We start from the raw sequence: 22,551 nt of genomic DNA on the forward strand, positions 1-22,551 counted from the left end.
ATTAGAGAATGACACTGGGACAAATTCGTCCCCATCCCTGCGGAATCTCAGTATCCCTATCTCATCCCTGCAAGTTCTGTTCCAGGCACTGTCCCATTCCTGCAATATCTGCCTTAACCGCACAAGCCTTGAACACTTATGATTTTAAAGTGTTCGAGGCTTGTTCAGATGAGGACAGAGCTTGCAGGATTGGGACAGGGATAGACCATGCGGGGACAGGACAGGGATAGAGATCTTGCGAGGAGGTGAAAAATTTATCCTCATGTCATTCTCTTAAAATCTAAAATTAAGAAAACTAATTTGAGAATTGCTGCATATTTTTCCTTTGAACATTGTCTAGGGGAAATCACCTTATGCTGATACCTTTCCCAATGTGTGTACTTCTGAAAATAAAAGCCATGTGCTTTCTTTCCTGTGACAACCTAACTTGTTTCTTAGCCTGCCTCTTTTTTTCATGGGTAGAAATTTGCACGCTGATTCCCGTGCATACTTTTACCTTGCGAAATGGTTGAGCAATACTGACAGCCTGTTACCCAGGTAATTGGCTTTTGAATAATGCTCTCCTTTCAAGCTTGTATTTCTGATAATTCTTGGAGATAGAGTTTAACATTTGTTTCTCCAAAAATATCTCCAGGGAAAGTATCTTAAAAATCCACTGTATATTAAACCAAATCAAGACTTTTGTGGTTGCAGCTAGAGCTGACTCCAGAAGGGGCAAAGAGACTGTATCAGACAAATTGGGGCCTTTTCAAGATGAATAAATAGCAGGTACTTGTGCAGCCAGGCTGTCTAGATGAGGTAGTGCAGGGGCTGGGTTCTGTAGTATGCCCCCAATCCATCTCACCTAGAGAGCTTGATTAGAAGGTAACACTCCCCTTGCAAACTATATGCATGCCATTGGTGTTTGTTTCAGGGCTGCCCATGGAAACCTTGGAAGCAACACCACAGATTATGTATGCCTTGAAGATAAGAACATAAGAATTGCCATATTGGGACAGACCGAAGGTCCATTAAGCCCAGTATCCTGTCTCCAACAGTGGTCAACCCAGGTCCCAAGTACCTAGCCGGATCCCAAACAATAAAACTGATTTTATGCTTCTTATCCTAAGAATAAGCTGTGGATTTCCCCAAGCCATCTCAATAATGGCCTATGGACTTCCCTTTTAGGAATTTATCCAAACCTCTTTTAAACCCCACTAAGCTAACTCATTTCACCACATTTTCTGGCAACGAATTAATTAAACATTGTGTGAAGAAATATTTTCTCTGGTTTGTTTTAAATCTACTACTTAGTAGCTTCATTGCATGTCCCCTAGTCCTAGTATTTTTGGAGACAGGTAAACATATTCACCCTTTCCACTCCACTTTTATATCACCCCTGAGCTCTCTTTTTTCCAAGCTGAAGAGCCCTAGCCACTTTAGCCTTTCCTCATAGGGAAGTCATCCCATTCCTTTTATCATTTTTGTTGCCCTTCTCTGTACCTTTTCTACTTCTGTTATATCTTTTTTGAGATATGGCGACCAAAATTGCACACAGTATTATAACATTTTCATCTTTGTGTTCCATTCATTTCCTGATAAATCCTAACATTCTATTTGCTTTCTTAGCTGCCGTCGCACATTAAGCTGAGGATTTAAATATATCTTCAACAATGGCACCTAGATCCTATTCCTGGGTAGGGACTCCTAACTTAGAACCTTACATCACTTAGCTATAGTTTGGGTTCCTCTTCCCCACATAAATCATTTTGCACTTGCTCACATTAAACGTCATCTGCCATTTTGATGCCCAGTTTCCCAGTCTCGCAAGGTCCTCTTGCAATTTTTTGCAATCCTCTTGTGATTTAACAACTATGAGCAACTTTGTGTCATCAGCAAATTTAATTATCTCACTAGTTATCCCCATCTCTAGATCATTGATAAATATGTTAAAAATCAGCGGTCCCAGCACAGACCCCTGGGAAACTGCACTATTTACCCTTCTCCATTGAGAATGTTGACCATTTAAACCTACTCTCTGTTTCTGTCTTTCAACCAATTCTTAATCCATAATATGACATTACTTCCTAGCCCATAACTTTCTAATTTTCTCAGAGAAGTCTTTCATGAGGTACTTTGTCCAATGCCTTTTGAAAATCCAAATACACAATATCACCTTTATGCACGTGATCATTCAGCTGTTTAAAAAAATGCAGTAGATTGGTGAGATAGGATTTCCTTTGACTAAATCCATGCTGGCTATCTCCAAATTAATTCATGCTTATGTATAAGTTCTGTTATTTTGTTCTTTATAATAGTCTCTACCATTTTGCCTGACACTGATATCCGACTCACTAGTATATAATTTTCCAGATCACATCTGGAACCCTTTTTAAAAATCAACATTACGTTGGCCATCCTCCAGTCTTGTAATACTATGCTGGATTTTAAAGAAAAATACAGCAGGCAGGGATCCCTGGCAAGCAACTTAATTTTGGTACACAGAAGGAAGGGAAGGGGCATGAACATGAGACACAGAAGGGAGGGAATAGAAAGGGAGAATTGATGGGCATGAGTGTGTGAATGACAGATGGTGCACATGGGCGAAGGAAGAAAGGAAAATTGGGCATAGAGAGAGGAGTGAAGTAGAGATGCATGGGGAATAGAAGGATGAGAGGGAGAAATGTTAGATATGGTGGTAGAGAGGGCAGATTGAAGGGGTTGCAAGGGGGAGGAATGTTGGACATAGTGATGGAGAGAGAAATATGGCATTGTGCTGGAGAGGGTGATAGAAGGAGAAATGGACATGGGGCTGGTGGGCAGTGGTAAAGAATGCTGCACATGATCTGGAGGACGAGAGAGGGAGAAATGTTGGATGTGGCAGTAAAGGGGGTGAGAGAGATACCTGGATCTCTCAAGACAGATGGACAGTGAGAGAGAGAGAGGGAGGCATATTGCCAATAGGGATGGAGGATAGAGGAAGAAAAGTTTCTCTCATGAAGGGACAGAGAGAGAGAGATGTTGGTTGGGGAATGGTGGACAAAGTACCTCTGGTGGAGAGGAAGCGTTCAATAGGCAGAAAGAAAGAAATATTGGATGCACAGTCAGAAGGAAATGCAACCAGAGACTCATGAAATCACCAAACAACAAAGTAGGAAAAATAATTTTATTTTCAATTTAGTGATGTGTTAGTTTTGTGAATTTATATCTGCTGTCTATATTTTACTCTATATTTATCTATTTTTCTATAGTTGTTACTGATTTACATATTTTAGCCATCTGTCTTGACCTCTTTGAAAAAAACTAAATATAAATGATAATTAACATTTTCTCTGCGTACAGTGTGCATTGTGTTTTTTGTAATTTTGTGGTTACCATGATGTATTAATAATATATTGTGTGTATATGAAAAATGGATAGAAGAAATTGCGTTACAATTAGTGCTATTATTATGGGGGTGGGGGTCTGGGGCAGAGCTTAGGCGTGTCTAGGCCGGAGCTTGGGCGGGTGTACTCTATTGGTATTTGTTAAGCTTAGGGGGTCCTTGGCTTGAAGAAGTTGAGAAACATTGCTCTACAGGTGTCCTTGACAAACCAGTGGAAGGGAGTGTGATGATATAATCAAAGGGTTGGAAGGGCAGAGACTGACTTTGCATATGTTGAAGAAACCATGTGGAGCAGTGCCACTTTCTTCTCTCAAGGACACTGAAGTCTCTATATTTGTGAGAAAGACTTGAATCTGCCCTGCCCACCATATAGAACAGGTACACAGGCTATCTTTGCTTGTTTCTCCCTATAGATAGAGCAGAATGAACATTTCTTGTTTTGCTTGTCTCCTTGAGTGCCCTTGTTTATGATCATTTTAGCCCTGTGTTTTTGGCAACAGGAGGTTGCTGTCAGACAGGATCTTCACCTGGGACTTAGCACAGTCAACATTATTATTTCTCAAATTCAGCCTGAAGGGGAAGTCATTTCCCCTGCTTCTTCTACTTCACCGCATTCAACTTCTTGTCATGATAGCACCACCTTTTTCTGGTGGTTGTTTTCTCGGTCAATAGAGGTTGTTCAGGATTTTGTGGCTGCTTCATGTGACTACATGATGAAGATGATTCTGTTGATTTATCTTCTGTTTCTCTAAGGGCACTGTTGATATCTCCTTTCTCATCTCCTGGGGTGGGGTATGAGAGCATTGTGTGTCCTCTCTCATCTTCCATTGAAGGTGCATCTCCTCTTCTTAGAGACTGCAATTGCTCATCATTCTCTGATTATGCTGCTACCACTTCTGGCTTATATTTGCAATCAAATCTACTATGTTGGCAGGCTGAGACACACTATGTGCTTGAGGGGGCTCATGCAGCATCCTCTTGGAACTCTGATGGTTGCACTACTTTCTGGAATGAGTACCTCTGACCCAAAATGCAGTTGAGCTTTTTGTAACTATTTAGAGAGATCCAGAACATTTTCTTCCTCTTCCTCCTAATAAGAATTGCCATACTGGAACAGACCGAAGGTCCATCAAGCCCTACATCTCATTTCTAACAATGGCCAACCCAGGTCCCAAGTACCTAGCTAGATCCCAAGTAGTAAAACTGATTTTATGCTGCTTATCCTAGGAATATGTAGGATTTTAGTTGTTCGTGTGTGCAGAGACCCATATGGTATCTTCAAACGAACTTAGAATACTTGGATGAGGTGATTTACCCAAGTAATTGATCCTTTTAAGAAAGGCTCCTGAGGCAGGCCATATTGGCCGAAACACGCGTGTGTTGAGCCACCACACACACTTCTATATTTCATGAATAAACTGCACACCAACATTACTACATATTTCCACTGTGGTTTGTTCGTGTCTACTTGGATTGTGGAGATCATTCTCCTGTTTTTTTTTACCGTGGGTTTCCCCAAGTCATCTCAATAATGGCCTATGGACTTCTCTTATAGGAAATTATCCAAACCTTTTTTAAACCCTGCTATGCTAACTGATTTCATCACATTCTCCAGCAATTAATTCTAGAGTTAAATTACACATTGTGTGAAAAAAATAGTTCTCATGAGATTAATGTTGTCTGGAGCTATTCATGGAGTATCTATCACCCAGAACCTAAGGACTAAGCTAGTAGTCTATAACAGCAAATCTGTGTGCCTAATGTATTAGAATACTAGCATAAATCGGCAATTAGGCACCTAATTATTTATTTGGTTAGTTTTATATCCTGTCCTCCACAGCGAGCTCAGAACAAGTAACATGGTTGACATACATAATGCATACACAAACAGATTATGAATTTACATGTGTACAGTAATGTTAGCTATACAGAGAGTCATACTGTTCTTCCAGGGTATCTCAGAGCGATTTACATTAATTTATTCAGGTACTCAATTATCATTCCTCATCTGTCCCGGTGGGCACACAGTCTATCTAATGTACCTAGGGCAGTGGGGCAGCAGGTGACTTGCCCAGGGTCAGAAAGAGCAGCATGGGTCTGCACCCACAATCTCGGGTGCCTAGGCTGCTACTCCAACCATGGTGCTGCATTCTCAGACATAGTATTGTAAAAGATAGTGTGGCAAGCAGACAAAGATGACAAAACATGATAAAACATGATATGGTGAGACATAGCATGATGAGTAAAGTTCGGCAAAACATAGTATTACAAAGCATGGTTAATATAGTCTGACACAATTTGGCCAAATGTTACGGCAAGTGTACATGAGGAAACAGCATGGGAGACATGAAATGGCAAATAGTGAATAGTGGTATGCACAGTATGATGTAGTGTGGTAGAACATTGTATGATAGATATAGGATGGAGCTCATCAGCTTTAGAGACTCAAGATAGTGAAGCATTCAGAGCCCTTCATCAGAGGGTCCAGGGGGTTTGGATTGGTGCATTCTCATAGGGAAAGAGGTGGGTTTTTATAGCTTTCCTGAAGTTCAGTAGGTCTTCTAATGATCTTATGTTGGTAGGTAGTTTATTCCAGAGGTACGATAAGTAGTACGAGTAAGATCTTTTTGGGGCATTCTCAAGGCAGAGAGCATGTCCCGAGGGCGCATGTAGTCACTTTTCTTCTTGCGAGCAAAGCAGTTGATTCAGGGCAGGGTGGTCATTTTAAGTCTGCATACATTTTTTTCCCCATCTCGCAAGTGTAAATTTGAGGTCCTAAATGCAATGGTTAGGTGCCTAACTGATCGTATTTAATAAAGCTCTTGCTTGAATAGAATGCCCATAACACCCCCGCCCCCTCCCCCCATGTGAATGCTTCCTTTGCAGTTACAGGCTAGAACATTTACAATAGGTACCGAGTTATAAAATAGTGCCTAAGTGCACTTAGATGCCTAACATTGTTTCACCACTGTTTTGCCACCATTTGAGTGCAAAGGTTAGGTGCAAGAAGTGTGGGTTAATGCACGGAGATTATTTTTTTTTTTTGTCTGATTATGTTCTGTATACCATTCCTTTTTATTTAACCAAATATTTTCAGCACACATTCACTGTATTTGCTTGTTTGCTCTACAAATATTTATTCAGATTGAAAGTGTAGAGTATGAAATATAGATCATTGAAACAAACTCCAACTTTATGCATTTTGAATTGTTTAGATAGCAGATTGTGAAAAATGTATGAGTTGCTCCTGGCAGAATTCTGCACAAACCTTCTGTTCTGCCCTGACTCTCTCTCTGACTGACTGATTGACCAACTGAACTCCACCCCCCTTGCTGGTAGCTCCTTGTAATGCATTTGCATAGGGTTCTCAGTAGCTGCTATGATGATCAGTAGCAGCCACGGAGAACTCATTCGAGCATCGGGAGGAGAGTTTCTTTGCAAGTAAGACTGGTTAAAACCAGTCTCACTTGCAAGGAAACCTTGTGTGTATCAGGGCCTAAATGTTCTTTCCTTTCAGAGAGTAGGCTAATAAATTTGCTCTCACAGCACCATCTTGAGTGTTTTGTTTGGTTCAGAGCTAAAACCAGCCATGGAAGAAGAGAAGGTAATGGCCACTTTGATGTCCAGCTAAGTGTCAATAAATGGTGCTCTATCTTAGATGACATTGTGAGAATGAGTTTTACCAATCTACACTAAAATAACCACCCAAACTAAAATGCAAACATTTGTTGAAGGAGATAAACTCCTTTTGACTGGTGTGACCACTGTCTTTTAGACAAGAGCAGTGAGTTTGATTACTGATCGAGAGCCACTTTACAATGGCCAACTACTGTGGATTTGAATTGGTGGAACTCTTAGGTGCTCTGGTGTTAGTAGTTAAGCAAATTAATTGAAATGTATTTGTGTGTGTTTGTGTATATGCTCAGGGTTGAAAACTTTCTGAAGGAGAAATATGTAATGGGCCCCCTCTAGTGGTGGGAGGTAAGCAATTCAGCAAAGAACAATGGGGTAACAGCATCTATTTAGGCAGCAGGAGTATTTCCTTTTGGCTGTTTTTGGATGAGTTGCTTTTTTTTTTAGTTTGGCCTGGTACAAATCTTTCACAACAAGTTTTAAAAAATAATTGAAATGTTGGAGGGCATGTACATTGCTTGTGCCCTTCCTTGCATGGATTTCAATCTTATCTACCTGTGTAAGGAAGAAGGAACTGTTGCTTCCTGTGTACAATCCTTCAAATATAGGTAGGAAAATGATGCCTGCCTTAAAATTATATTCTAAATACAAAATACAATGAGTACCAGAAACCTGAAATGAAAAGAAATATTAAACTATTACGAGTAAGTAATTATCATCTGCTGTATGTGCACAGTTTGAAAGAAATGTACAGTAACTTACAATCCTTGTACACCATATTACCTACTACTAGGATTCTAAAGTACAGTATATAATCAAGGATGTATAACCTACTGCATGAGAATTGGCACTGGAAGGTAAAATACAGTTTTTCAAAATAAATTGGTTATAAAGATCACCACACTGTGGGTCTTAGAAGTCATGCCCTTGGTCGATTATCCAGGTGTTTAGCTTTTTCTTGCCAGGTAATTCATCTAAGCTATACCTCAAGAGCTTTGTTTTCCCATCCAGTCATGCAGAATAGTCACAACAAAATATGCATACATTGGGTTTTCAATATATGCAAATATATCTCAGGCACTTTTCATTACAAGTATCATGGAAAACAAACTAGTAAGGTATGCTTCCAGGACAAGACTCTTGTCTCTTGTATATCTGCTTGCTGATCATGTTTGTTCATTTATTTATCCAATTTTGAATTTCTGAACTCTTATAATATTAAATAACATAATCGTACATTCTGTTACTTCCCTCCCGGATTCCATATGCTAGGTGTTCAATCCCAGCCCACAGTCCAGGTGTTGCAGAATTCACATCTTTTCGGAACACGTGCTATACTCCCCCAAGAGGTAGAAACATTTTCAATTACTGCAGGCAGTCAGGGCAGAAGTCTTTGCTGTTGCTCTACTTCTCTTTCTTATTTTTTCACTTAAATTTTGTTTCTTGGTGGCGTCAGTGCCTTGAGACCTCTTCCCAGTAGTCCACTGTTAGAGAAAAGGATGCAGCTTCACAGAGAAACTTTGGTAGATCTGTGGAGCCAGCCAGCTGTGTGCCACCCTCTTTAAGTGCCCAGGGAAGTCTTTCCTGTGGAAGTCTGCTGGCCGGTGACCCTACAGTCACAGGTTTCTAGCCCATGCTGTGTGCGTTGGGACAGAAACCCACCCGGGTTTCAGGCACAGGCTGCCTTTCCTGCCCCCGACTGCGTGGCAGAGGCTCCATGGGGACGGAGGTTGGGGTCTGTCTCTGGCCAGCTGGCAGTCTGAAGATCTTCATTCCTGGCCATTTTGAGCTGTTCTGAGGCAGAAAAGTCCTTTTGTCTCCACTCAGCTGCTGTAAAACGCTGACAGGCAAAAGGCACTGCAGGAACTGTGAGTAACTCCATTATTTCCTATGGGAACTTCAGGGGTAGCTTGGAAAACATTTTTAAACCCATTTTCACAGTTTCTGTGGGTAGGGTTCAGGTCCCCCACCTCCCCAGACCCCAAATCGCTATTTTTTTATTTTCAGATTTTTGTTATTTTTGCTGTTTATGGTGCGAATTACTGACGGCTCCCATCTTGGATTTTAAAATCAATCTTTTTTCTAACTTATTTTTCTGCCTCAAAAACCATTCGATTTCACTCAAAATAGTTTGGGATGGACTCTCCAGCATCTGATCTCTTGAATTTGTACAGTGATTGTGTGCACCAGCCTGAGTTGATGGCTTAGGGGGAGGCTCTCCATCAGGGCAGGCTTCTTCGGATATCAGAATGAATGACTATCATGACGGATGCCAGCCTGTTGGGTTGGGGTGCTTACTGTGGGGAGTGATCCATTCAGGGGCAGTGGACTTCTCATCTGAAATGCTAGTCATTCAATCGTTTAGAGCTTCGGGCGATTTGACTGGTGCTGCTCGTTCTCCAGCCTCTTCTAGAAGGAAAAGCTGTTCGAGTCTTCTCTGACAATGCTGGCATATGTCAATTGGCAAGGGGGCATGAGAAGTGCTCCATTGGGCCAAGAAGCTCGCATGCTGTTTCGGTGGGCAGAGGTTCACTTTCAGCGGCTCAGTTCAGGAGTAAGAAATTGTTTTTACAAACTTCTAATAATTAGGTCTATTACAAAAGTGTTAGATATAACGAGAGAATGAATAAGGGTGTTGAGTGCAGACAGTTCTAAGTTGGACTACTGTAACTCATATAAAAACATCACACAGAAACAAATAAGGCGACTGCAGTTAATCTAGATTACATCTATAAAAATTATCACAAATTCAAAAAAATTTGATCACGTAACACCTCTTCTACGAAATGCTCACTGGCTGCCTATTCAATTTCGCATAACCTATAAAATTTTACTTTTCTGTTTCAAAATTCTCCAGGTTAACATTCCAGCTTTTCTTGATAAATTATTAATTCCATATATTCCCCTTAGAAAGTTGCAGTCTGTAGATAAAAACTTATAATTCCGTTTCTAAAAATAATTAATACAAGTCAAAATGAGATATTCACAGTTTATGATCCTGAACTATGGAACTCTGTGCCATCTCTTAGAAGTGTGCCATCTCTGGACAAATTAAGAGTTCCTTAAAAACTTTCATATATAAAGATGCTTTTGAACCCTAAGGGGCTCATAATTGGAATAGAAATATGTATAAAAACTGTCTTAAATCAGCACTTGGACGATCAGTAACACAAGTCGTCCAAGGGCCGATAATCTAACCAGGTTTTAGACGTATTTAAAAACGATCTAGGCCTTCACAGTGCTACTGAACGACCAGAGCTAAAAGGGGCATTTCAGGAGGAGTGTCGAGGGCGGGATGTGGGCCGTCCTAGACTTATTCGTACTGCATGTATAACCGAAAGTTTTACAACAATGCCTTGGACGTTGTGACTTAAGCCATCTAAAACCAGGTCTAAGTCTACAGAAGGTATCCATAGTGACCAGATAAGCACTGCAGACACAAAGTACAGATCCCCACACACTGCCCCAGTAATCACTGACCCCCCCCCTAATAATCGTAATGACAACTTTATATATCTGCCTCCAGAACATCAGCACCTGGCAGCCTGGCATAGGAAAGCCTAGTAGAGCTGCACAGAGGTGGCTTCAGTGGTCTTGGGGGTGGGTTAGTGAACCATGGAGAGGAGGACCCAGGCCCATAAGCCACTCTAATCACTGCATTCACAGTGAAAAATGTGCACCCCCTAAAAACTCCCCCAAACCCTTTTGTACTTCCATATAAGTGGCTCCTGCAGCCATAAGGGCTATTAGGGTGGTAGATAGGTGGCTCTAGTAGGTTCTGGGGTTTGTTTTTTTTTGGGGGGGGCTCACCATGACCTATAAGGGAGCTATAGTGAGATGTTTATGTGGCACCCTTTTTGTGAAGTTCACAGCAGTGCCTTGTAAGATACCCCACTACTCTGTAAGGTACCCCACTACTCACTTTTATAAATAATAACAGTTTATATACCGCAGGACCGTGAAGTTCTATGCAGTTTACAATGATTATAAGGTATTACAGATCAAGTGGAATAAACAAAGTTCAGAGTTGGTGAATAACCGTTCTAAAGATCATTTGTTGAGGACTAAGATTGTGTAGATCAGTTACCTAAGTACTTCAGGAACAGATGTGTTTTTAGGCGTTTCCTGAATTCCCTATAGGTAGTAAGCACGAGCAGTTGTTCCAGGTCTTTACCCCATAATGCTGCTTGATGTGAGAGAAGATGTTGGTGATGACTTTTAAATTTACAACCTCTAACCAGTGGAGAAACAAAGTTCGGATGTGAGGTTCTCCTGAATCTGTTGGTTGTGAAGGAGAAAAGGTCTGTTATATATTTAGGGGCTAAGCCATAAAGTAGCTTGAAGCAAAAACAACCAAACTTGAATTTCACACATGCCTCCATTGGCAGCCAGTGCAGAAATCAGTAGGAAGGTGTCACATGGTCAAATTTCTTCAGTACGCAAAGTAACCTAACCACTGCATTTTGTACCAGTTGCAATTGCCGCATGTTCTTCTGGGAGAGTGGCAAGTAGGCAATGTTACAATAATCGAGTTGACTCAGTATGAGCGATTGTACCAGAATTCTAAATGATGAGACATCGAAGTAAACTTTGATGGACCGAAGCTTCCAGAAGGTGAGAAAGATCTTTCCAACCAGGGAGTCTACCTGGTCTTTCATGGTCAGGCTCTGGTCCAATGTTACTCCCAATATCTTCATAGTGGGTTGAATGGGATAACTAAGGTTATTGATGCACAGTGATGCTTTGGTGTCAAGTGGGCGTGGCGATGCTATAAAAAAATTTGTTTTCTCTGAATTTAGTTTTAGTCTGCGGTCATCCATTGCTCCATCCAATTTAGTACTTCTGTTGCTTTGGGGGTGACTGCTGAGACAGAGGTAGTAAATGGGATAATTATCGTGAAGCCATCAACGTAGCTAAATAGTTTTATCCCCAGTTGGGACAATTGCACACCCAATGAGGCCATGTAAACATTGAAGAGCAGTCAATGTTTATGGCCCCTCCCACGCCCAAAAGGTCTTTTTCTAGGTGTTTGTGACTTGGACGAATTTTTAGACGAAAATGGGGTATAAAGATGGATGACTTAGTGGTCTGGACAATCAGACGACAGGATGTACAATTGGATGATTTTTGAAAAAAAAAAATATGTTGGATGTATTTTTCGAAAATGGACCTTTTCCCATGTCCGACTTCGGGCAACTTGCGACTTAGGCCCAAAACGGACTTAGATGTTTCTTTTGATTATGTCCCTCCACATCTCTGACTCTTTTTTTTTTTTTTCCTTTATTCTATTTTATCTTAAAGGATAAGTGCCTATAATCTGAAGTAAAGAGGCCATGCTTATTTCCCCCTCTAATCCTAATTGTACCTTCCCTTATATGTTACTTTCCTATAACTAATGTAATTCTACCCCTTTTCCTTTTGTATCAAGTTAGTCCTTGTCTTGAGTTTGTTTAAAAAATTTTAAGCTATAATATAATGATTGTTTTTATTATATACATCGCCTAGAAATTTTAATAGGTGATACTATCAAATTTTAAATAAACCTGAAACCTCATGTGACTGGCGTCTAAAACGTTTGGGCAGATTTCCTTAGCAGATGGATTCTGGACCCGGGAGAATGATCCCTCTTGCAGAAGGCATTTCGTCTGATTGTTCAGCGCTGGGGTCAGCCTCATCTGGACTTGATGGCTTCAGTAGAGAACTCAAAGGCCCAGTGATTTTTCAGTCAAAGAATGCAATGCGGAAGTCTAGGGCTGGATGCCTTGGTTCAACCCAGGCTGGTTCACAAACTCCTGTATGTGTTCCCTCCATGGCCTCTGGTTGGTCGGATCATCCGCTGGATAGTAACGCATCTCAGCCTGGTGATACTGGTGGCTCCAGATTGGCCTCATCAACTGTGGTATGGAAAAGCTTCGGCTTCCTGTTCATCATTATTTTCTCAGTAAGGGTCCCATGGAGAACCCACAGCACTTTGATCTTACAGCATGGCTCTTGAGCGCTCAGCTTTGAGGAAGTGCAGTTATTCGGAGGTAGTTACCTTGACTCTTTTGCGCTCAAAGAAACCCTCTACTATGGCTTCTTATGCTAAGGCCTGGAGGGTTTTCCAACACTGGTGTGCTAGGGATCAGGTGAAGCCTGAGAAGGCTCCCGTTTTGGTGATTCTGACTTTTCTTCAAGAGAGTTTAGACAAAGGTCTGGCAGTAGCCTCCCTGAAGATTCAGATGGCAGGACCTTTGTATTTTCATGTGTATAAGGGTGCTAGTTTGCTTATGGCTCATACGGATGTGATCAGATTCATAATGGGGACACTTTGTCTGTGTTCTTCCTTACATCATTTTGCATACTGCTTTTCTGGTCGCAATTGTCTCGGCATGGTGTATTTCGGAACTTCAGGCTCTTTCGTGCAGGGAACCTTTTCTCAGTATTTTGGACACAGGTTTTTTTCTCCATACTGTACCTTTCTTCTTGCCAAAAGTAGTCTCGGCTTTTCATGTCAACCAGGAGGTTAGAGTACCTGCATTTCAACTATCGGGTTCAAAGCACAAAGATCGGATCTTACACAAATTGGATTTCAGGAGGGTCTTGCTCCATTATTTGGAAAAGACTAATGAGTTTAGGCTGTCTGATCACATTTTTGTTCTGACTGCTGCGCCTCACCGTGGTATGCCAGCGTCCAAGTACTCGATCGCTCGTTGGATTTGAATGGCCATTTCCGTGACTTACATCACCCGTGGCAAGCAGCTGCCGATCTCATTTAAAGTGCATACCTAGTTTTTATTTTATTGTAACCCATTCTGGGCTCCTGGGAAGGACGGGCTATAAAAATAAACAAATAAATAAATAAATAAAATGTGGCTGTGTCATGGGTGGAATCTCTGGCAATTCATCCTGATTAAATTTGTACGGCGGCTATTTGGTCCTCACTTCATACTTTTACCAGGTTTTACTGTGTGGGACATGGTGGTGCGCACTGATGCCTTTTTCAGGACCTTAGTTTTTAGGGCAGGCTCTTCTGTCCCTCCCTAGTTACCATGGCTTTGGTACGTCACTTAGTGCATGGAATCTGGAAGGGACAGAATGGAAGATTAGGTTTCTACCTATGATAATCTTCTTTCTATTAGTCCTTGGAGGATGCCATTCTACCCGCCCTCTCTGTGTATACATTCAGTTGTTGATATAGCCTGCTCCTTTCTGCCTCAGTTGCTCTCCTTACAGACTTGAAGGTTTTCTAGCCAGCTCACAGTTCCTATGGGGAGTTTCTGTGAATATGTTCTTTGCCAAAGGCCTTTCTTGGGGTGCTCATTACACACAGCAGGTTAGTTCTACATTGTTCATCAATTTTTTTTCTGAGTTGCCTTTGTGCCTGTTATTATTTGTTGATATTTTGCAGAGCATACCAGTTCGTGATTTACTTGTGTTGATGGGGATTCTCCCCTGTACTACTTTTGTCCTGGATTTACAGGTACTGTATGTGCTTGGCTTTCAGACTGAACTGTTTCTACCACTAGGGGGAATACAGCATGTGTTCTGAAAAGATGTGAATTCTGCAATACCTGGACTGCAGGTTAGGATTGAATACCTAGAGTATGGAATCCTCTAGGGACTAAGAAGATTATTATAGGTAGAAACCTAATCTTCCATACTGTCATAAATACAACTACTTCAGTTCTTCTACTACTACTAATCATTTCTATAGTGTTACTAGATGTATGCAGCATTGTACATATATGCAGGTACTTTCTTTGTCTCTAGTGGGCTCACAATCTAAGGCCTTTTTTTTTTACAAAGCAGCATTAGCAAGTGCCACTTAGCAAAAGACCCAAAGTCTTTTAAATCCCTAAGTGATTATACCTGGGACAATGGAGGGTTAAGTGACATGCAAAGGGTCACACAAAGCTGCAGTTGGAATTGAGCCCAACTTCCCAGTATTACAGTCTATTGTACTAACCGTTAGTCTACTCCTCCTCTCCTATTCTACACTACACATTAATCACTGTTAGTGTTCAAGAAAGGATGACTTTGAGGTTTTACTGTATTAACATGCACTTTCACATTTGCTGCAGGTTTCTTTAGCCCGATGAACTGCAATCAGAAGCTGCCTTTTGTTTGTGAGAAACATAACGTATCCTTATTGGAGAAACATACTGGAGAACCAAAGCCATCTACAGGAGGGTGCCTCAAAGATTGGCTTCCATTTGGAGACAAGGTATTGCAGGAAACATGGACTCTCTAGCAGTGGTTATTGAAAAGATAATAGATTTTTCAATCATATATGACTGCCTATAGAGTGAGTGGTACTTCTAAATAGCAACTAAGAGCTAAATGCACTAAGTAGGATTGGCAAGACTGCATGGGCCCGATCCGATCCGATTTTTGGCCGATTCTAAAAGAGCTATTGATGCATTAAAAATTTTGTATGCAAATGATTTGTGCAGAGGTTCATCATAATCCCTGTCTCTCCCATCCGATTAATCGCTGTGAGAGCGACTCTCACACATGCGCAGAGTTGGCAGGGGAAGCCCAAACAGCTGAGAGGCAGGGGAAGCCTCCTGCCACTCAACTATATGGGATCCGAACCCCTCTCCCCATGCTAGTGGAAACAGCAGGAGAAATACCAACTCCCTCCTGCCTTGCCAACCCCCCATCCCCCGTGCAAGAAAAAATTGGCAAGAAGGATGCCCACTCCCTTCTGCCACTGGATGCTACTCCGAATCTCCTACTAAACCCCACACACAGTAACTTTGTCTGAAGAGAGCAGGAGGGAGACTCGACCCCCCTCCAGCTCCGAGGCCCGCCGATCCAAAATGGCAGGCCTTCCCCTTCTCGGTGCATCATGTGATGCATGGTGAGGGTCCTAAGGCCCTGACTGGCTCATATACCTAAGGTCCCACCCTTTGGGAAGGGCTTTAGGCATCTGAGCCAATCAGAGCGTTAGGTCCCTCCCCATGCATCACATGATGCACCAAGGAGAGGAGGGCCTGCCATTTTGAATCGGCGGGTCTTGGAGCTGGAGGGAACAATCCTCCCTCCTGCCCTCTTCAGACAAATGTACTGGGGGTGGGGGAGGTTTGGGGGAGCATCCGGTGGCAGGAGGGAGTGGGCATCCCAACTGCTTTTTTTGGATGGTTCAGGGGGGGTGACTGGTTCAGGAGGGCCTTCATTGGGAGAAGGGAGTTGGCATCCCTCCTGCCAATTTTTCTCACACTGGGGGGGGGGGGTCGGCATTGCAGGAGATAGTGGGCATCCCTCCTGCCATTTTCGCTGAGGTGCGAAACATGTCGGGTCATCCTCTCCCGGGTCACAATTGTTAAGCTAAGTGTTTGAAAAATTACAAAGCGCTATATCATATATCTAAGAGAGATATTTATTGAAAGCTTTATAAATAATGAGATGAGTACAAGTTATGTAAGAAAAGTATTAGGGGGCCAATGATGAAGAGCCATGTAATTCTTCCCGCTATAAGACTAATTAGCGGTGGAGTGGTGGGTCTGAGGCCATGAGATAAAATTTAAAAAATCTAAAACCTAAAATAGAATATAAATATGTCCGGAACGTTATTTATAGTAATATAAATATTTTGTATCAGTGGGACAGGTAAGCGACTGGTCTTGACCAGTCGCTTTTTTCGGATTTCTAAAAACGCTCACTTTTTTTTTTTTGTGTATAGGGAAGTCATGTTAGAGCACTAATTTCTCTGCTACTTTACATGGCATTTCAGTATTAATGAGCTTATTTGCATGGTCAAATTGGAGAATGAGCGATCGTGCAGAAAACTGCACGGTGAGCCATTTTCAACTTTGGGTTGGCAAATGCGATCGTCACTAAACCAGTCATTGAGATGAGTTATTTGCAGGAAAGCAATAAATTGTTAATACAAACTATACCAGTATAATGGAGGCAAGTGCTCATTTCTCAGATCTTAATTTAAATGAGAAGAATAGGAGAACTGATGGAGACAGGTGAGTACAGTTGCAGAAAGAACGTGCTTGAGCAATTGGGCATGTGATGGAAGGACATTGCAGACAGTAGGAGTCTGATCAGACAAGACACAAATGATGTCCTTTAACAGTACTTAATTTAATGGAGTGGAGGTGTGACCTAGTGGTTAGAACCGCTGCCTCAGCACCATGAGATTGTGAGTTTGATCCCAGTCTGCTCCTTGTGACTCTAGGCAAATCACTTAATCCTGTCATTGCCCCAGGTACCACAGTTAGATTGTGAGCCTGCTGGGACAGATAGGGGAAATACTTTCAGAGTATTTGATTACTATTCAGTATATTGAAAACAGCTTTGGGTGAATCTCTTCATAAAAAAGATGGTTAATAAATCCCAATAAATAAAAGTTGCCATACTGGGTCAAACAAAAGGTCTATCTTGCTCAATAACCTGTTTCTGACCGTGTTTCCAACACTGATCAGTCCAGGTCGCAAATACCTGACAGACTTCCAGAAAGTAGCAAGATTCTATGCTACTTAACCTCAGGTGGCTTTCCCCAGGTGTACCTTAATGGTTTATGGATGCCCCCCCTAAAAAAAAAAAAAGTCCAAATCTTTTTTAAACTCAGCTGCTATAATTCCTTTTACTACTTGCTCCAGCAGTAAGTTCTAGAACATAACTACTCATTGAGTGAAAAATATATTTTTTTCCTATTTGTTTTGATTACCTTTCCCTTTTATCCTTTTTATGCATAGTGTTTTTGTATTATTGATAATGTGGTTTATTTGTTTGTTTTGTAATATACATATAACTAGTTTAAAAATAAACTTTAAAGACCAGGTCAGACCAACTTTAGAACGATATGAGAATTATAGATCTCTCTAGAAACAGACACATAAGACCAGTTGAGAGCCTTGTAGACTTGTTTTCCAATAACTGATGCGTTTAAACTTTGATTTTCAGTGTTTTGTACAAATAAAACCAAAGTATTTAAAATTTGCTAAAGCAAATGAAGTTTGTGAAACATATGGAGGGACTCTTCCATCAATCTCAAGCCAGATTGAACAAGGTAAAGTGAAATCTTGCATTAGTAAAGGTTTGCTGCAGAGTTTTTAGTAATTATTTTATAGCCATTGGATATAAAGCAGTTGCAGGTAGAGTACCCATTGTATGCACTGAAAAAACTTAGCACTGGTTTTCAACTTTTAACAAAAGACTGCTTTGTCCCTTTAAATAAGGAGCATATTTTGTGTAGTACATCTAGGCAGGAAAAGGGGCATCTCGATATAAGATTTTCAAATTTGTCAATATTTTACAAAAGGCTTTTTTTTTTTTTTTTCAATGCTGCTTGGCAATAATAGCTGGAAAAGTCATTTCACAAATAAAATGTTTCTAAGTGACATCATTTGGACTGTGGACATTGTAGCAGCATTTATACATGTAAGCAGTAGATCCCGCAAGACTGTGGGGCTCATAATCGAAAGAGAAAAACGTCCAAAAACCAACCTAAGTCAGCACTTGGACAAATATTGTCCAAATACGTCCAAGTGCCGATAATAAAAACGGGTTTTGGACATATTTCTAAATGATCTAGGCCTACATAGTGCCACTGAACGACCAAAGCTAAACGGGGTGTTTCAGGAGGAGTGTCGAGGGCGGGAGTTGGGCGGGACATGGGCCGGCTTAGACTTAGTCGTACAGCATGTATAACTGAAAGTTATACAGCACAGGATCGACGGAACTTGGACGTTGAGACTTAGACCATGTAAAACATGGTCTAAGTCGCAAAAAACCACCTAAAGTCACCAGATAAGCACTGCAAACACATAAATCAGACCCCCACACACTACCCCAGTGATCATCGACCCCCCCTCCCCACAACCCCATAAAAATCATAATCACACCTTTAAAATTCAGCCTCCAGACCATCATCACTTGGCAGCCTGGCATAGGAAAGCCTAGTCGTCCAGCACAGAGGCTGCTTAAGTCCTCGTTAGGGACTCATGGAGAGGAGGACCCATGCCCATAAGCCCCTGTAATCACTGCATTGATACTTAAAACATGTGCACTCCCTTATACACCCCCAAAACCCTTTTGTACTGGCATATAAGTGGCTCCTGCAGCCATAAGGGCCATTGAGGTGGTAGATAAGTGGGTCTAGGGGATTCTGGAGGTGGTTTGTGAGGCTCACCATGACCTGTAAGGGAGCTGTAGTGAAGAGAAGACATGGCACCCTTCTTGTGAAGTTCACAGCAGTGCCCTGTAAGGTACCTCACTATTTAGGTGCCATGTCTGGGTGTTCGGTCCATCACTTTGCAGACCCCTCCCACATCCAACAGGGCTTGTTCTAGGCATTTTTGACTTGGACGAAAAGTTGGATGAAAATGTGGTATAAAGATGGACGATTTAGCGACTTGGATGATCAGATCGGCAGGACGTATAGTTAGACAATTTTCGAAACAAAAATTGTGGACGTATTTTTTTGAAAATGTATCCTAGGCTGTTTTTTACTTTGGACGATTTGCGACTTAGATGAAAACGGACTTATATGTTCCTTTCGATTATGCCCCTCTGTGTGTCTAAGAGGAGTCAATTAAGGAGCCAAGGTGGGTTTCGACAGCAGAGATATATAAATGATTCCCCCTCAGTTGTTCCTCTAACCCACAGATCCAAATGCACAATTAGCTGATACTGTAGTTATGTCACATTTGGAGTTGGGTGTAAGAGCCCAGGGAGCCATTGTAGGTCCTTTTGAGTGTATGTGTACTGTTTGTATTCTCCCTTAAAAACAAAACAAAACTGCTGCTTAAACATGTGTACTGATATTACAGTTGTACACAAAATCTGAGGCACCCTGGCTGTACAATTTGACCAGGAGTGCCTAAATTTTTGTATACAATTCTACATATCTTTTTATTATATGTGCAAACCACTTAGAATTGCCTCTGATGCGTCTACTTCACTAGTAGTTAAGACATGATAGCTTCCCTTTCAAATGCTTCTAAGAGGAATTTTCTCAGGGTTTTTGCCATAATTCTGCTTTAGCACTATGTGCTAAGCAAGCATTAAGCATGGGTGTAAGACTCTGCCCTATTGCTCAGATTGGCTAGACTCTAGCAACAGAATGGAGGAGAAACTATGCAGATAGGAGGGAATTACTGTATTTAGGTAATGCTATATTGATGCTAACTAAAAATAGAAAGACTTCTGCACGTCCACTGCTACTTTTCATTTGGTTGTGTTAGGGCTCCTCTGGTGACAAGAGGCTAGGGTTGAAATGATGAAATGCTTTCATCTCAGGGTTCATCCCGTAGTTTGAAGTGGTTATGTCTATATACAAATATAGGAATGATGATGGTAAGCATCCCCCAAATGAGGTGGAACTAACTTTCAGAATGAATGTCCTAATCTATCTGTGGTGACACCTTTTTATTTTTGAGAACTAGTGCAGCAAGAATAAAAGATGTTAAGTTTAACAGTAGCTAATCAAATAATAGTAAATTGATAGTTTTTGTATATATTTTCTCAGTGGACAAATAATCGACTTATGTTTTACTACTGTGCTCCATGATTTGATCATGCAACTAGTTAGTATGGGCAACCTAGATGGGCCATTTGGCCTTTATCCGCCATCATGTTTCTATGTAATAAAATGGACTATTGTCATGCTTACCCTGTATCCCAGACTGTATTGCATTCAACTAAACAAGTTCAGATTCCTTCTTCATTGGGAGAAGTGGGGGCTGTTTTGACCAGCCTAGACCACCCCAAGAGCTAAAGAATGGAACAAAGCACGTACCTATGAGAAATATACTCTTATAGACCCAAAAGCAGTGCTGTCCGGGGTAGGAAGATTGAAGGTGGTGTGTGGAAAAATCAGAGGGACATAACCGAACAAATAAAACTGTCTTCTGTCTATATATTTTCAGTGTCAAATTAAGCAATGAAGATAAATCTTGATAATTTGTTTTTTCATGTCATCATTTGTCTGAGGTTACAAGTCATTATTGTGTTATCAATTTATTTTGTTTGCTAGATTTTATAACATCATTGCTTCCTAAGATGCCCTTGAAAATGTGGCTTGGTCTACAGTTTTCACTGACGACAAGAGAACATAAATGGGTTGATGATAGTAACTTGTCATACAGCAATTTTAACCCATTGTTGCATGGAAGGCTGAGGAAGATTCCACATGATGTGAGTTTTGCATGTTAATGTGTAGGGTTTTTTTTTTACATAGATTATAAGAGTGGAATAGACTCCTGTTCTACATTAAACATCAAAAAAATTTGGATGCCTTTAAGAAATTGTTGAAAAGACATGTTTTGTTATATGAAATACACAGTTTGAGATGTTGGTTATTGAAAACCTGAATAATATTAAGTTGCTTAAGATTGATTTTTGGTGTAGGAGAAGTGATTGGTGCTACTATTTTTGTCAAGCTGGTATTTTATTTGATTTTTATGTTGAATATGATGTACACTTCTCCCTCCATATTCGCTATGATAGGGGATTAACAGAACCGCAAATACATAAAAACCACGAATAACTTTTTCTATTAAAACCAACATGAATATGGTGAAACTGCGAATAACATGGTGGGAGACCTGGCCTGTTCCTGAAGGAGAGGCAAAACATGGTGAAGAAAGTGCCGGGAATCGGCGATTTTCTCTGTAAACGCTTGGAATCGGCGATTCTCTATGCAAGCTGAAGTAATTTGGGGGGAAGGAGCCAGCAAGCTAAAAACCGCGAATAATCGAAACTGCAAATAAGGAGGGAGAAGTGTGTATTTTTATTTGTTTATAAGATATCTATGTTTGTGAAGTACTATTATGTGTGTTGTACTTCGCCTTGTAAAAGGCAGAGTATAAATAAACCATAAAACATTAACTGCTGGATTCTCTAAATGACATCGTCGTCGGTGGCCGCTGATCACGTTTCAATTACGCAATGGTGCCGTTTAGAGAATCGCATCTCCGGCAAAGATAGACACTGGAAATGGCCGGGGTTTTCCCGGCCTACATATCTGGTGCCTACCTTTGATATGAATCGTCATCTACTGGCACCTATAGTGGTGTTAGGTATCTTCGAAGGCGCCATTCTGGCACTGTTTTGGTGCCGGTGGGTGCTTTGAATTTTTACTTAAATACCCTTTAAAACAGTGTTTCCCTCTTAACTTAGGCACCGGCAGGGCCTAAGTTATTTGTAGAATTTCCCTCTTAAGTAATTTTTGGCTTTGGGTTGAGCTTGTATCAGAATACAGTGAGGAAGAAGATAAAGAATTTAGAGTGAAGCCCAGATGCACACGTAAACTAATTAGTCAGTTGGGTGCTAAACAGTCAGTTAGGGATAATTTGAGTTAATTTGGGTTTACACAAGAATCTGCCTACCTCTATTGTTTCTTACATGCAACTCAAAACTGGAAGTGGCCATGGGGGGGCGGGGGGAGCAAGGCTGGTCCATATATTTAGGTGTAGTGTTATAGAATACAGGAGTTGCATGCACAACTTGTACGCAGGGATTTATGCTAGGTTTCACTGGCAGAAGTCCTTTTGCCCAAAGCTGGGGATGTTTAATCTGCCCTAAATCAAAACTACCCAAGTGGTCCAAATTATAAA

General features: G+C 41.1%; 1 protein-coding gene across 3 annotated transcripts in view; it reads left to right on the top strand.

Moving 5' to 3' along the window:
* The window catches only part of LY75 (lymphocyte antigen 75), a 187,761-nt gene that overhangs the window by 93,447 nt on the left and 71,763 nt on the right, over nt 1-22,551 (top strand). For all 3 annotated transcript variants that reach the window (XM_033944549.1, XM_033944550.1, XM_033944551.1), the window contains exons 21-23: nt 15,061-15,203; nt 17,897-18,002; nt 20,970-21,130. In XM_033944549.1, the coding sequence (XP_033800440.1) occupies nt 15,061-15,203; nt 17,897-18,002; nt 20,970-21,130 (410 nt within the window). The remainder of the gene's footprint in view (nt 1-15,060; nt 15,204-17,896; nt 18,003-20,969; nt 21,131-22,551) is intronic.

The sequence above is a fragment of the Geotrypetes seraphini genome, chromosome 5 (assembly GCF_902459505.1).
Source record: "Geotrypetes seraphini chromosome 5, aGeoSer1.1, whole genome shotgun sequence".
In the NCBI taxonomy this organism is placed as follows: domain Eukaryota; kingdom Metazoa; phylum Chordata; class Amphibia; order Gymnophiona; family Dermophiidae; genus Geotrypetes; species Geotrypetes seraphini.